This window comes from Emydura macquarii, unplaced genomic scaffold (assembly GCF_026122565.2).
Source record: "Emydura macquarii macquarii isolate MOO-44397 ecotype Brisbane River unplaced genomic scaffold, CSIRO-AGI_Emac_v2 contig_1146, whole genome shotgun sequence".
Classification (NCBI taxonomy): domain Eukaryota; kingdom Metazoa; phylum Chordata; order Testudines; family Chelidae; genus Emydura; species Emydura macquarii.
This window is the reverse complement of record NW_027131283.1, coordinates 12641510-12654630: the sequence shown is the minus strand read 5'-3', so window position 1 is coordinate 12654630 and position 13121 is coordinate 12641510. Positions and strand designations below refer to the sequence as shown.

Sequence of the window (13121 nt, the reverse complement as noted above, 5' to 3'; positions counted from 1 at the left end):
GCTCGGAGCCAGGGCGCGGGTGGCTCGCACCCAGCTGTGAGCCCAGCTCACAAGATGTAGGAGGCTGCCACCGGGCTGGGACCCGGTGGGAAGTGGGATGCTGCTGCCTGCCTCCCCCAGAAGCTAACAGCTGCCGCTTGTCTCCCAGCTAGGAGCTGTGACCGGGTGGGAAGTGAGGGGCTGCCGCCCGCCTTCCCCTAACAGCTGCCGCTCGCTTCCCAGCTGGGAATTGTGACCAGGCAGGAAGTGGGCGACTGCCGTGTGCCTTCTCAAAAGCCGGCGGCTGCTGCCTGTCTCTCAGCTGGGACCAGGCGGGAAGCGGGTGGCTGCAGCCTGGCTTCTCGGGACTGTGGCGGCTGTCACTGGCCTCCAGCTGAGAGGTGTGACTGAGTGGGAAGTGGGGGGCTGCCGCACGCCTTCCCCAAAAGTCAGCAGCTTCCGCCTGCCTCCCCTTCACTCTGTTTTTCCACGGGTACCCTCTGCCTGTGTCTCACGTACCCCCAGAGGTACGCGTACCACAGGTTGAGAAACTATGGTGTAGAAGCTTCCTACATCGATGGAAGGGGTTCTTCTGTTGATGTAGGTAATCCCCCTTTTTGAGAGACTGAGGAAGAATTTTTTTGTCGACCTACCTGCGTTTACAGGAGGGGTAAGATTGATCTAACTATGTTGCACAGCATGTTACATTTTTCACAACTCTGAGCCAGGTAAGTTAGGTCAATCTAATTTTTAGGTGTAGACCAAGCCTCAGTCTCTTGGGCCTCTTGGGATCTCAAGAGACAGATCTAGACAAAACGATGGTAAAAATATGCAGGTTTTGTCCATGCTGTAGCCTCCACTGCTTCTGCCACTGGTGGGGCTGCAAAGATGGTGATTAGTCAGTATAGACAGTATAGCAGCGAGACTGCTGCTGAATGTACCAACAGGGAGCTAGATGATTTTTGGGTTTTTTTGCCTTCCTCTCAACTAGAAATCAGCCTTTGAACTCATGTGGGCAATCTGCTTTGTCTTCCTCCCATTGCAGGGGATCAGCATTGGTGGACCATGGCCCTTACCATACTGTACTGTGGATTTTTAACCTAGAGTTGTTGATTTTACTTAAACTTTGGCTACACTAGAAGGCTTTGCTGGTATATCTGCACAGGAAAAGTACTCCTAGGGGTGACACAGCTATACCAGCAAAACTGCCCTTTTGCCCGTATAGTTTACTCTAGCTAGACAGAACAACATAAACCATATTGACAGGAGCATGGTTTTTCTGGTATAACTGCATCTTTACTGGAATCTTTTGCCAGCACAGCTATGTTAGTAAAAAGTCACATCCCTGATTGACATAGCTATGCCAGCAAGGCCTTCCAAGGGTATACAACCTTAATCTTTTCATGCCCTCCTTTGTTTCAGTCATGGCCATTTTCCGTGTTTAGATATATGTAGCTGTGTTGATATAATGTAACAGCAAGGCTAAAGCAGAAGAAGAAGAAACAAAAACATCACAAAGATACTGTAGACAAAAAATACTGATAAAATTTGCGGACAGTCTGCTGCCTTTCCTTGAGTAAAAAAATCTCATTTAAAAACACTTTAGTGCGTTAGGTGAGTATTTCCAAATTTCCTGATAGTCAGGGGGTTTATTTAAATGTTACAATGTTGTAAATTAAAATGTTTGTATTTTAATGTGGATTTTGATTCTCTTTACTTTCAATTTTTTAAGTAGTTACAATATTCTAATATATTTAATTACAACCTTAATTTTATCTTAATAATCTTTGTTTCTGGGAAGTTCTTAATTTTTTAAAATAGAAAATAAAAAAATGTTCACTGCAATATTTCAGTGTAATTTCCAGTGCCATATTTCCTTACATCCTTAGATGAAATTAAAAATGAACTGTATTCATTTTCTAGAAAACAGAGTTCTTTTTAAAAAGAGAACTATTTCTTTATAGTAGTACTATTTATATATTATCTCTCTATGTGTATCTATGTATAGATACACACATACATATAAGCCAGCTCACCTGTCTGCCACCTTCTGTCCAAAATGTGTGTGTAAAGCTCAGTAAACTATCATTGACCTACATATAAAACAGTTAAGTTTCTATACATACATATATACACAGTAGTAATGAAACAGGCCTAGAAGTCCTGTTAAGGGAAGCTTCACCACTCTAGATTGTACGTTCTTATTTATATTGTAGTTTCGTTGGGGCAAGGAATGTCTTTTTGTTTTATGCTTGTACAGTGTCTAAAGCAATGGGGTCTTGGTCCAGGAGTAGGCTCTGATATACTACAATAATACAAATAATAAATAATAATTAGAATAATTTGCCTCTTAGAAGTTATGCTAGGCAGAAACTCTGCCTTCAGCCCCACTCTTGAGGCCTCATCTGAAGCCCACTGAAGCCATTGGGAGTCTTTTTATTGACTCTTCAAGAACTTAGAAACTCTGCAGGAGTCCCATCCCCAGCATTTCTCTTTGATCTTGCAGAGTGTACAATCTGTGAAGGCTCCCTAGCACTTCTGTCCTTATGGAGACCAAGGGATCTCCAAAAGCTGCCAGGACTGGGACTAAGGTGACCCAACAAGATCAGGCAGCCTATATCATTCGTAAATTGTGCTGTACTATATACACTTTTGTTTCCTGGCTGCTCTTGGTCTGGAATTTAAGAAATCCACAGGGTGGTGGGTTTTTCCGTAGCATTTATGAACCCTTCATAAGTCCCAGCCAGGGACCCTATGTTTACAAAGTCTGTTGTACACCCTGCAGTGTTATTGCAGGCTGATAGAAAAACATAGCAGATAACAAATCTGCCAAACATTCTACAGATAATCAAAGGCACTAATTCTCATCAGTGACAACAGAACAAACCAAAACTGAGACTTCTAGGCGATGCCATTTTTGAGATAAGACATTCTTAAAAAACAATTGGTAAAAGGGAAAAACCCCACAATTTAAAATGGTTGTATTTAATAGATCTCTTGTTGGTTACCTGCAACATTTCTCAAAAAAAATCCACAACTCTCCTCTGTCAGAAGATCACACTTGAGAAATTTCAGGTGGATTGATTTAGATTTGGCAGCTGTTAGAGGTGGGAAATGGTATGTGGCTTATCCTTTGTTCTGGAAAAACTAGCATCTACATGGGGAAATTATTCCGGAATAAGGTAAGGTATGAATGTAAACTGTTATTTGCGTAACCTTGTATCTCAGGAGTCCCAATCCAGTGCCTTGTTCACTAGGCCACATTACTTTTCACGTGATAAATGATGTAACAATTCCCAGGAGAGGGCAGATGGTGATTTCACAGCTTCCCTGCCTGGTGGTTTGGCTGGGGGAGATCAGTTTTTAATTGTGCTTGAAACTCCTTGGAGGCTAACTTAAAGGTAGTGAATTGATGCTTCTCACAAGCACCCTAACAACATATACCAGCCATCTTGGGGACTGCAATGGCCAAATCCAGGCCCTCTCAATCAAAGTGGATGTTGTCGGTGTCTCATACCACCACAATCACCACCTGAGTGGACTTTTTGCTCCTAGGAGCTTGATATGCTGTCAACAGTTTGAATCTAGCTCTGCATGCAGAACCACTGTGAGAAAAGCAGTTTATGTGGTATTCCAACATGGCTGTATATATCAACGTATGCACAATGTGCCCAGCCCTATAATGGCATCGTCATCAGCCAGGTGGAGAGTCAGTAGCCCACTGTTGAAATAAGCCAGAGGGCACTCGGTAGTAATATGTGACATAGTCTGGAGTTGACCTCAGCTGTATCACAGGTCATTAGAAAAACCCCATTTAAAGAGAGTGGCTACACAGTTGCCCTGTCCTATTTGAAACCAGTTCAGAGATGATACAGGTGTCTTGGTAGATCAAAACCTGGTGGACAGATGGTTGGGTCACTGACGAGAGAACGATTAACGACTGTTATCACTAACCACTCGTTGCGCCAAACAGATTCCACCATCATGTCCTGTAATGGCATAAATGACCATAAAGGGCTTCCAAAAGACAGGTGAACTGATGGATGATTGAGAAGGTCTGTGTACACAGTGGGTTGCTATTCTCATGAATCTTGGCCAACAGTGTGACAGAGGACTTCTGTTGAATATGGGGTGGTGCTGTGTTGCTAAGTATTGGTAGCCATGGCAATGGAGTTGCCTATAAAGTCCCGGTAACAATACACATAGCTTTGTTAAGCTCTACATCAACTAGCCTTGTGTGAGACAAGCAACACCAGACCAGGACCACAGTACTCTGTTTTTGAATAGCAGAGGGCAAGGGCTGATGTTCTAAGCATCTGAGTGCGCATTGCCCGGGTTGAACCGGCCAATTTTCTGAGCAGGTTATTCCGAGTGCTGACTTGGGCTGCAATCTTCCTCAAGTGGTTGTGGTACGTTAATGACCTATCCAATATCACACTGATGTAAACCAGTAAACCAGGTTTGGATCATGCTGCGGGCAGCCATTGAAAGTGTGTGGTAACTTTTTCTCATTAATGACCCATATGCAGAAGTTAGAAGTTAACATAGCTGTTACCAAGAAGTACTGGAAACCTTGTAAGAAAACTTTTTAGGCAAGATATCCGTCAGGAGTTAGGTTTGGATGTTCATCAAAACTGAACATTTGAACCTTTTGAAGTTCATTGCTCACTAGTAAAGATACAGTGAGTTATTGCTCCCCTCTGTCTCTTTCTCCCTCTCTTGTCTTTACACCTTCTTACACACTTACCTATGCTTGAAGAAATTATCCACATCCTCTGCAGCAACCAACTTTCTCTTTCTTCTGTTCCCTCCTAAAAGTCTTTGTGAATCTTACCTGTACAGTTCTCCTCAAAGACAACTTGTCAAAGCCTTCTTGTACTTGAGCTATTGTCCCATATTGTGTTTGTGTAAGGTCAAAATCCAGTTTCCTCATGGCAGCGACCTGGTCTTTCTAGTTGCATTATAATCAGTCTATAAATTAACAGCAACAGGAAAAATAGCTCAGATAATATAATTAAACAAGTGGTTAAAGAATATTGCAGTTAGCTTGGAGACCTCTCTTCTTTACAGCCACACCAATACATAAATAAATATACTTATAGGGTGTATTTTTTTAATTTACAAAATAAAACAAAACCTGCTTTCACTGATCACAGCTTCTACCAACCTCTCCTCTGTCTCCAGTGGTATCTAGTAGGATAGCTGAAAAGACAAACAGTTTAATAAACAACACTATGTTTTTCAGATTTGAATTTTTCAGTTAGCTAATGGATATTTTCCTTTCTGTCTTGCTCCTGCAACGAGATACTGGTGACATATTTATGTACCTATGTTATTTCTTAATCATTCCTTCAGTTTTCCATTCCAGACTAGTGTTCAGTTTTCATACCATTGTTAATCTCCCCAGCCTGAATTTCCCCAGTCTGTACATTGTTGTACATCATTTAATGAGACATTTCTCCAGTCATCATTATTCCAGATCAGTGGAAGCAAATCCCTGTCTCCTGACTGGTTTAGCTAAGTATCTCACACATGACTGTCTTTCCAGTTCGATCCAGTTTAACAGTCTGGTTTTCCCTTACTCCCTTCCTAATCTGGGGAGATAGATATAAATCCTGAGCCAAACTCTGTGGGGTTTCTCTTGTATATTCTTCTCCCTATTTGTGCAAAGTGTTCTTGAACCAGTCAGTTGTCATTGCCACACAAGCAGCTTAGAGGTAGCACTGAAAAATAAAAGGCAGACCCAGGGGAGGAAGTTTCAAGGCCTTCAAAGTTCTTGTTCACTTTCTTCACTTGAGAAATTCACAGGCTAAAGAGAGAGCATTGCTGGAGGGTAAATGTGAATAACCTGTGATCTTTAGGAGACAGTGATAAGCTTTCAAGTCAAGTGTTTCTTTGCATCATTTTCAAGGCTATCTGCACAAGAAAAAGGCCTAGGAACTTTTCTGTAAAAATGGAGATTCCCCTTTTCATTTCTAGGGTGTACGAATTGGGCTGGCTAGGCTGTGGTTGTGGATAGCCCTCCCCTCCCTGGAAGGCTGGCTCTGAAGATGTGGTTCTTGCTTCAAGGAATTCACAATCACAATCTCAATCAGAGACAGTTCGGGCATGGGTCAGGTTCAATTTTACTATGGTGCTGCTTTTTAAGGAGATTTTTTTTTTCAGTCTTAAATTGAGATATGAAAGAAGTGAGGTTGTTTGGCACAGGAGAAGAGCGAGTACTCCAAAGGCAGCATGGATGGTCTTGTGGATAAGGCACTGAACACAGTATATGTAGCAGGTTCTACTACAACTCTGCAGAGTTCGTGTGTGACTTTGGTCAAATCACTTAGGCCCTGTTCCAGCCAAGCATATGCTTAATTTTAAACCTGTGAGCAGTCCCATTGATTTAAGTGAGATTATTCATGTGCTCAAAGTTAAGCATAGCTTAAATGCTTTGCTGGATCAGGTCTCAATCTCTCTGTGTCTCAAACCCCACATCTGTAAAACGGGGACAGTGCTTCCTTAGCTCACAAGGCTGTCATGAGGATAAATTAAGTGGTGTTTGTGAGTAATGTAAATACATGAAACAGGTAAAGTGTGAAGGATGGGTGCAAACTGAGAATTCCAATAGAATCTGCTCTTCTCAAACAGTTGAAGTGTTGCTGTTTTGTCATTAGTTCTACCCCCTCATTATACTTGCATTATAAAGGACAAGTTTTGTTAATGGACTTCAGTAGGGTTGGGATTCACAGTTCTGGGCTAGTAGGTAGCCTTATCAAACAGATCAAAAACCGAATTACATAGTATTTCACCATTTGTGAACTCTGGTCAAGAGACAGTTTCCTCTCTTGAACTCTAGTCTCTAAAACCCATAAATAATTTCCTATCTGTGGGCACTTCTTGATGTTTAGATGATAAATCCAAAGGCCCCTGTGCTAAGGTCAATATCATTATTTGTTTGGCACAGGTATTACATTACAATAGCTCAAACAAAAGAAAGTATCTAAATTTATGTTTTCTTTCCAGCCTGATTTGTGGTGTGTCACAGTGCCACCTGGTGGAAAACAAAATATGATTTTTAGTAAGTATTTCTCTTTCCTGAGACAAGTTGGCAGTGTAATAAAAGCCTTTAATATTATTATTAATATTTATTTGTATTGAAATAGTGTCTAGAGTCTCTGATCAGGGCCCATTGTGCTAGGCACTTCTTGTGTGTGTATGCATGCACACACACACAATATTTCTTTATTGATGCTTGCATAGATAATTACATTTAAAACAAAAACTTCAAATATGTGTCACAGCTTGAAATCATGTACAGTTTTATTCTCTCAAAATATAATAGGCCAAATTGATCTCTTGATTTACACCAGAGGTGAAATTTGCTCAATATACACATTTCAGTGTATACATCATGCATTGTTTTGTGTTTATACAGCACCTAGCACAATGGGGGCACTGGTCCATGAGTGGGATTCCTAGGTGCTACCACAATACTAATAATAATTCATTAGTATGTAAGAATCACCTCAGATAGACAAAAAATAACTAGATTGTGGTCTTAAATTTTTTCTCGTGAAATTAGACGCAGCTGGCCACCTATCAACCAACTCCAAACCCCTTACTCTCACGAAAGGTCGTTCAGCACTGTGGTATATTGAAAACAGTGTTAAAATTATGTTAACACTTTAAATGTTCTAGGTTTTTTCTGGTCCTGCTTGCAGGCTAGGGCGCTCTGCCAGGAAGCATGTGATCTGGGCCTAACAGCTGCAGTCAGTCTGCAGAGAGCAGCCTAGAGTAAGGTCGGGGAAGCTTGCTTTCTTTTAGGAAGCAGCCAGCTTAGTGTCTCTATGTTTTGGGGTTCTTGTGTGTTTGGCTTCTAAAAACTCGTAAAGTAGTGTTATGTTGCAGCTTTCAGAAAGAGTATTTTATGCTTTGTATCCAATTTCTTGGTGTGTATGCTGTGAATGTAACAAGCACCAGCTTGACCAATGCTGAGGACTTTGAACCTGACATAAGAGGATTCCAGAACAGCTCCACGGTCAGGCTGTGAGGAGGTACTGAAGGGAAGGAGTAAACTTTGTTCCATGAAGGGCATCACTTGACATATTCAGGATACTTTATCTCTTAAATTAAATACCATGGCCCTGATTTCTCTCTGGGCCTCATCAACCTTCTCTGATATTATGGGCACAAAGCTACAAGTGCAATTGTACCCACTTAGATGCCCAACTAACAGACTGTGCTTGATTATCTACGAATTAATTAGATGTCTACATAAATGGCATTGCAGGGATGATTAAAGGCATCTGCAGGTTTGCATCTGCACCCCACAATTACTGGAGGCCATTTTAGAAAGTTGAGCTTCCTATAATTGAATGTCAGTTGATCTTCCTTAGAATTTTTTTAAGTAAGCTATTTAGGAAAGGTACTGTGTCTTTGGTCTTGTCTACATGCAGGCTTGCATCAGTTTAATGAAAGAGGTTTAATTAAATCAGTGCAAACCACTGTCTGGATACTCCTATATTTGTTTGAGTGGCTTATTCCAATTTAGTTTATATCTCTTCCTAACAAATTTAAGATAGACCAAAATAAGCCACTCTTAAATTGAAATAAGTGTCCATTCATCCTTTTACAGCAGTTCAAAATCACACCTTAAATTAAACTGGTGCAACTACATGTAGGCGAGCCCCCTTGCATGTGTTTGTAAAGTACTTAGCAAAATATTTGTTGGGGTTTCCTGATGCTACCAAATATAAATATTTTAAAAAGTGATAACTTTAAAAATTATTGATGTTATAATTAATGGGATCACCAGACAATCTATTGTCATTTCATATATAGCTCAACCAAGCATTTCAACTCAGATGATATTTTGGGTTTGATGGGGCCCCATGTACATATTTGGAAACAGTTATTAAAAACAGGTTCAGTTGACATGGTTATGCTGGCCAGTGTGGACTCTTTGTTAAAGGTGTTTTAAGAAAGTTATTCTCCACCACACCAGTCTGCACAGCTGTTACCTGAAGCCATCTTTTAAAACAGCTACTAAAAATGCTTTCATCATAAGATAATATATAAACAGGGCTTGTCTCTCTTTCATGATCTTCCTCATTCATCCTAATACTGGGATAAGATCATTTCACTTCGTTTTCTTTTCACTTCAGTGATAAGGAGTCATGCGACCTTACGTCAGTCGGCACCTTTGTCTGAGTGGTTTAATAGGAAACTATTAAATAGATGTTGTGCAATTTCAACACAGGTAATCCAGGAAGCCCCAAAGTCATAGAATTGGATGGATTATAAACAAGGATTTTACTAACACTTCGAACAATGAAATGCAGAAATTTTCTATTTGGCATCTAGAATCAAAGGAATCTATAAGGCTGAAACAAGAAAAGTAGCAGACTGCCAGATGAAATTGTGTTGTTCAAGCTATGAGGAACATTAACTTGGGGAATCCTAAACTAATCAGTCTTCTTTCTGTTTACTGCATATGGATCTCTACAGTATATTGTACTTTCTTGATTAATTGTCAGAATTTATGTACAGGCGGCCTGGTAAGTTTTGGAAAAACTATATTTAACTCTTAGATATATGCTGGTTGCTACCACAATTAGAATTTTCTAATGCAAACCAGTTTATTTGAAATTGTACGTAAAGAGCCTATGTGGGCGAAACTAGAGCTGAAATGATGTTTTTAATATTGAGTTTGCAGGGGAGACATAGATATCATACTAAAGGGGAAACCCAGTTAAACATACTCCATCTGAATTTTATTTTCCCTTTGTTACTGAAAAAAGCAAATAACAAAGATCTATTTTTTCAGTTTCTTTTTTTATAGACTCTTTGTCTAATCTACAGCTTTTGCTGTAAAATTAATCAGTCAATATATCCTTCTCTTCGTATGGGCCTTTCACACAACAACAGGAAAGAATAAAACATTTTAAAAATAGGAAAGTGTAATGGTAAAATCACAACAATTGGCAGGGGACATAACTGAAGGTGTGGTATCTAAAACTGTCTAGCTTTCAAGTTGTTGGTGTCCCTTTAAGTAGAAAAGTGGGCTTTTATATCTTTAATCTTATGTTTTCGTAGTGTTCCTTTGGGTAGTGAAGTGGAATTTATTTGTTTTCCTTCTGCTGATGCATAAAGATAAGCCGAAACTCTTACTGAAATCTGATCAATAATTATGCTTCAAATTCCTTTTTTATATGGATTGTAGTATGTTGACTGATCTTGTCTAGAAGACCATGTACCTGTGCACTGTAGAAATGACTTTGTGTGTCTTTTGGCTAATTAGCTTTGTCAGTACTGAAGAATATACTGATTATGGACATGAAATGTACAAGATGGATGTACCAGGTACATTATCTTACTAAAGTGGCCAGTCTTTAAAACCTGTTTCTGATGCATAAAAGAGCCCTGGCAGCAGTGAAAGTGTTAATCATCTTTCCTGCTATGAGCTTAGGAAGTAATTAATTTTTAAATACATTCTGAATGAGAAATGCTCTGTCACACTTCATAGCAACTTTAAAAGCCAAACATATGACATCCATATTCCATATGCAACTTAAAAATATTGTGATGGGGACTGAAATGAAAAGTCAGTACAGTTTAAAGCTTCCATTTTGCCCCTCCCCCCAAAGGGTACCTGTATGAGCACACCTGCTGTGTGTCTGTTTTGTATTAGACTGGAGTTCTTAACCATTGCCATACTGTATGCATCTTATCCTACAAATGTTTGCACATATTCAACTTTACTCATGAGAGTAGTCCCTTGCTTATAATTCAGCACATGTCATAAGTGTTTGCAGGTTCAAAGCCTATGATCCTACATTCAGCTACTCAAAGCTGGTTAGATGTATCTCAGAATAATTTGCACTTCTGAAGAGGTGCCTGGTCTTGCACAGTTCAAACCAGGTGTTCTGGGAATAGGAACCATAGTTCTGAGACACTTTTAGTACCAGAAGAGCATCAATTGCCATGTGGCTAGGTATATCCACTTCAGAAGGAGGCCAAAAGAAAAGCATTTAAAGAAACAATATCTGTAACATGCATCTTGGAGGTCAGTTCTAGTTGGACTTTTGCCATTTGTGCCCCAGGTTTGTTTATGAAGCATTTATTATTGACTCAGTAAATCGGATTAAATTAGAGAGGGCTTAAAGAAGAGCCACAAGAATGATTAAAGGATTGGAAAATGTGTCTTATAGGAGCTCAATCTATTTAGTTTAGCAAAGAGAAGGTTAAGGGATGACTTGATCACAGTCTGTAAATACTATATGGGGAACAGAAATTTGATAATGGGGTCTTCAATCTATCAGACAGTGGTAGAGCATGATCTAGTGGCTGGAAGTTGAAGCTAAACAAATTCAGACTGGAAATAAGGCATAAAATGTGAACAGTGAGGGTAATTAATTTACCAAGTGTCATGGGTGGATTCTCCATCACTGGCCATTTTTAAGTCAAGATTGGATGTTCTTTTAAAAGATACGCAGTAGTTCAAAAGGAATTATTTTGAGGGAAGCTCTGTGGCCTTTAGGAAGTCAGACTAGAAGATCACAGTATTCCCTTCTGGCCTTGGAATCTATAAATCAGGAGACAAAGGGCCAAATTCCTCCTTGAGATAACTTAATTGACTCCATCAACTTCCATAATGATACTCTTCAGTTACTCTCAAGCAAATAAGAAGCAATTGTCATTTCAGCAATAATTTTAAAAGTTTCACATGAGCTGGTAAAAAATTGAGGGAAGAAAGGAAAATGCTGCTGTTTTGCTATTTTTTTTAGTAAAGGAAGTACTGAAAATCTAAACTCATTTATAAACATATATTTTTTTCATTTACAGGAAGGAGAGCTTGCCATTAATGCGCTTTGCAATGTTAGTGACGTCAATGTAACTGTGAGTAATGGTTTGCATTGTGACATGTTATTGCTGTATAGATAATTAGGGTGCAAAGGTCTCATAATCTGATTATAGCTTTGCCAGCACAGTGGATCATATTAAGGCTTGATAAAAGTGGGTGCAACTCCGCTGATTGTAGAGGAGTTACACCTAGTTACTGAAGGCCTGGATTTGGGCCCACATTCTTTAAAAGACACTCTTTTTTGTTTGTTTGTTTTAAAGTGAATTTGCCATAGTGAAGTGTAGGCACCTATTTCAGTTCAACGAGAGTTCTGTGGCACCTCAAAGACTAATACATTTATTTGGGCATAAGCTTTCGTGGTCAGAAACCCACTTCGTCAGATGCATGAGCCAGTTCAGAGTCTGCAAAATTCAGAATGAAGAAATATTTGAGTTAATTTGGATCACCATCAGAATCAGTGCTCCCATGAGAGCATAATTGTTACCGTTGCGTTCTGGGTAGTCTAGTAAATTTAAAATAACACCGATTTTTATTTTCTCATGAATTTGACAGGGAGGAAACTGAAAATACTATTTTTTAAGATGCTGTGTTAGACTTCTGTAGCGCTATAAATGTTTGAGTTTATATTGGAGATCTCGAAAGGTTGACACAAACTTTTGATGGGGTGATTTTGGGTAGGAGCAGCAGCTTTCAGGAGAGGTTTCCTTAGAGATCTCGTATCTCTAACATGGTTCATCATGATAGTCACAGTCCCCACGAAGGCCTGTTCCCACTTGTTTGCTGGATGCATGGACGAGTCAACCATCAATGTTATCTACTATCTTTAGTGAAAAACATTCTCTCTGTAAATGGCCTCTGGTTGGGTCATGTGATCACGAAAAGATAGATTGTCACAATGTTTACTTGGCCATGCAGCCCTACCCCCTTACTCACCTCTGTGTCTTTGCTCAAACCAGAGTTGCCAGTTCTCATGATTTTCTTATGCTTTGTGATATTTGGTGTTTTTCATAAAGCACCAGCTCTTGGATTCAGGTGGTTATGAGAGAATTTCAGCTTTAAAAAAAAAAAGGAAATTTATAGCTCTATGGGAAGCAGAGAAAAGAATGAAATATAATGGACCCAATTGCCAAACCAGAAGGCAAATACAAGAATCCAACATTTATTATTTTTTAAAATCTCATGGGGTTAAGCCAAAGTCATGATTTTTTGAGAGTCTTCTTGAATGTTTGGGGCTGGCAATGCTGCTTATTGCAAACCTGCTTCTCCTTTCTGTGACTGAGTTGGGAGTGGACTT

General features: G+C 39.6%; 1 protein-coding gene across 1 annotated transcript in view; it reads left to right on the top strand.

Moving 5' to 3' along the window:
- Positions 1-9398: 9398 nt before the first annotated feature.
- Positions 9399-13121, top strand: part of ROS1 (ROS proto-oncogene 1, receptor tyrosine kinase) — a 94831-nt gene continuing 91108 nt past the window's right edge. Inside the window, 2 exon segments of the mRNA XM_067546786.1 lie at positions 9399-9521; positions 11809-11862. Of these exon segments, the coding sequence (XP_067402887.1) occupies positions 9399-9521; positions 11809-11862 (177 nt within the window).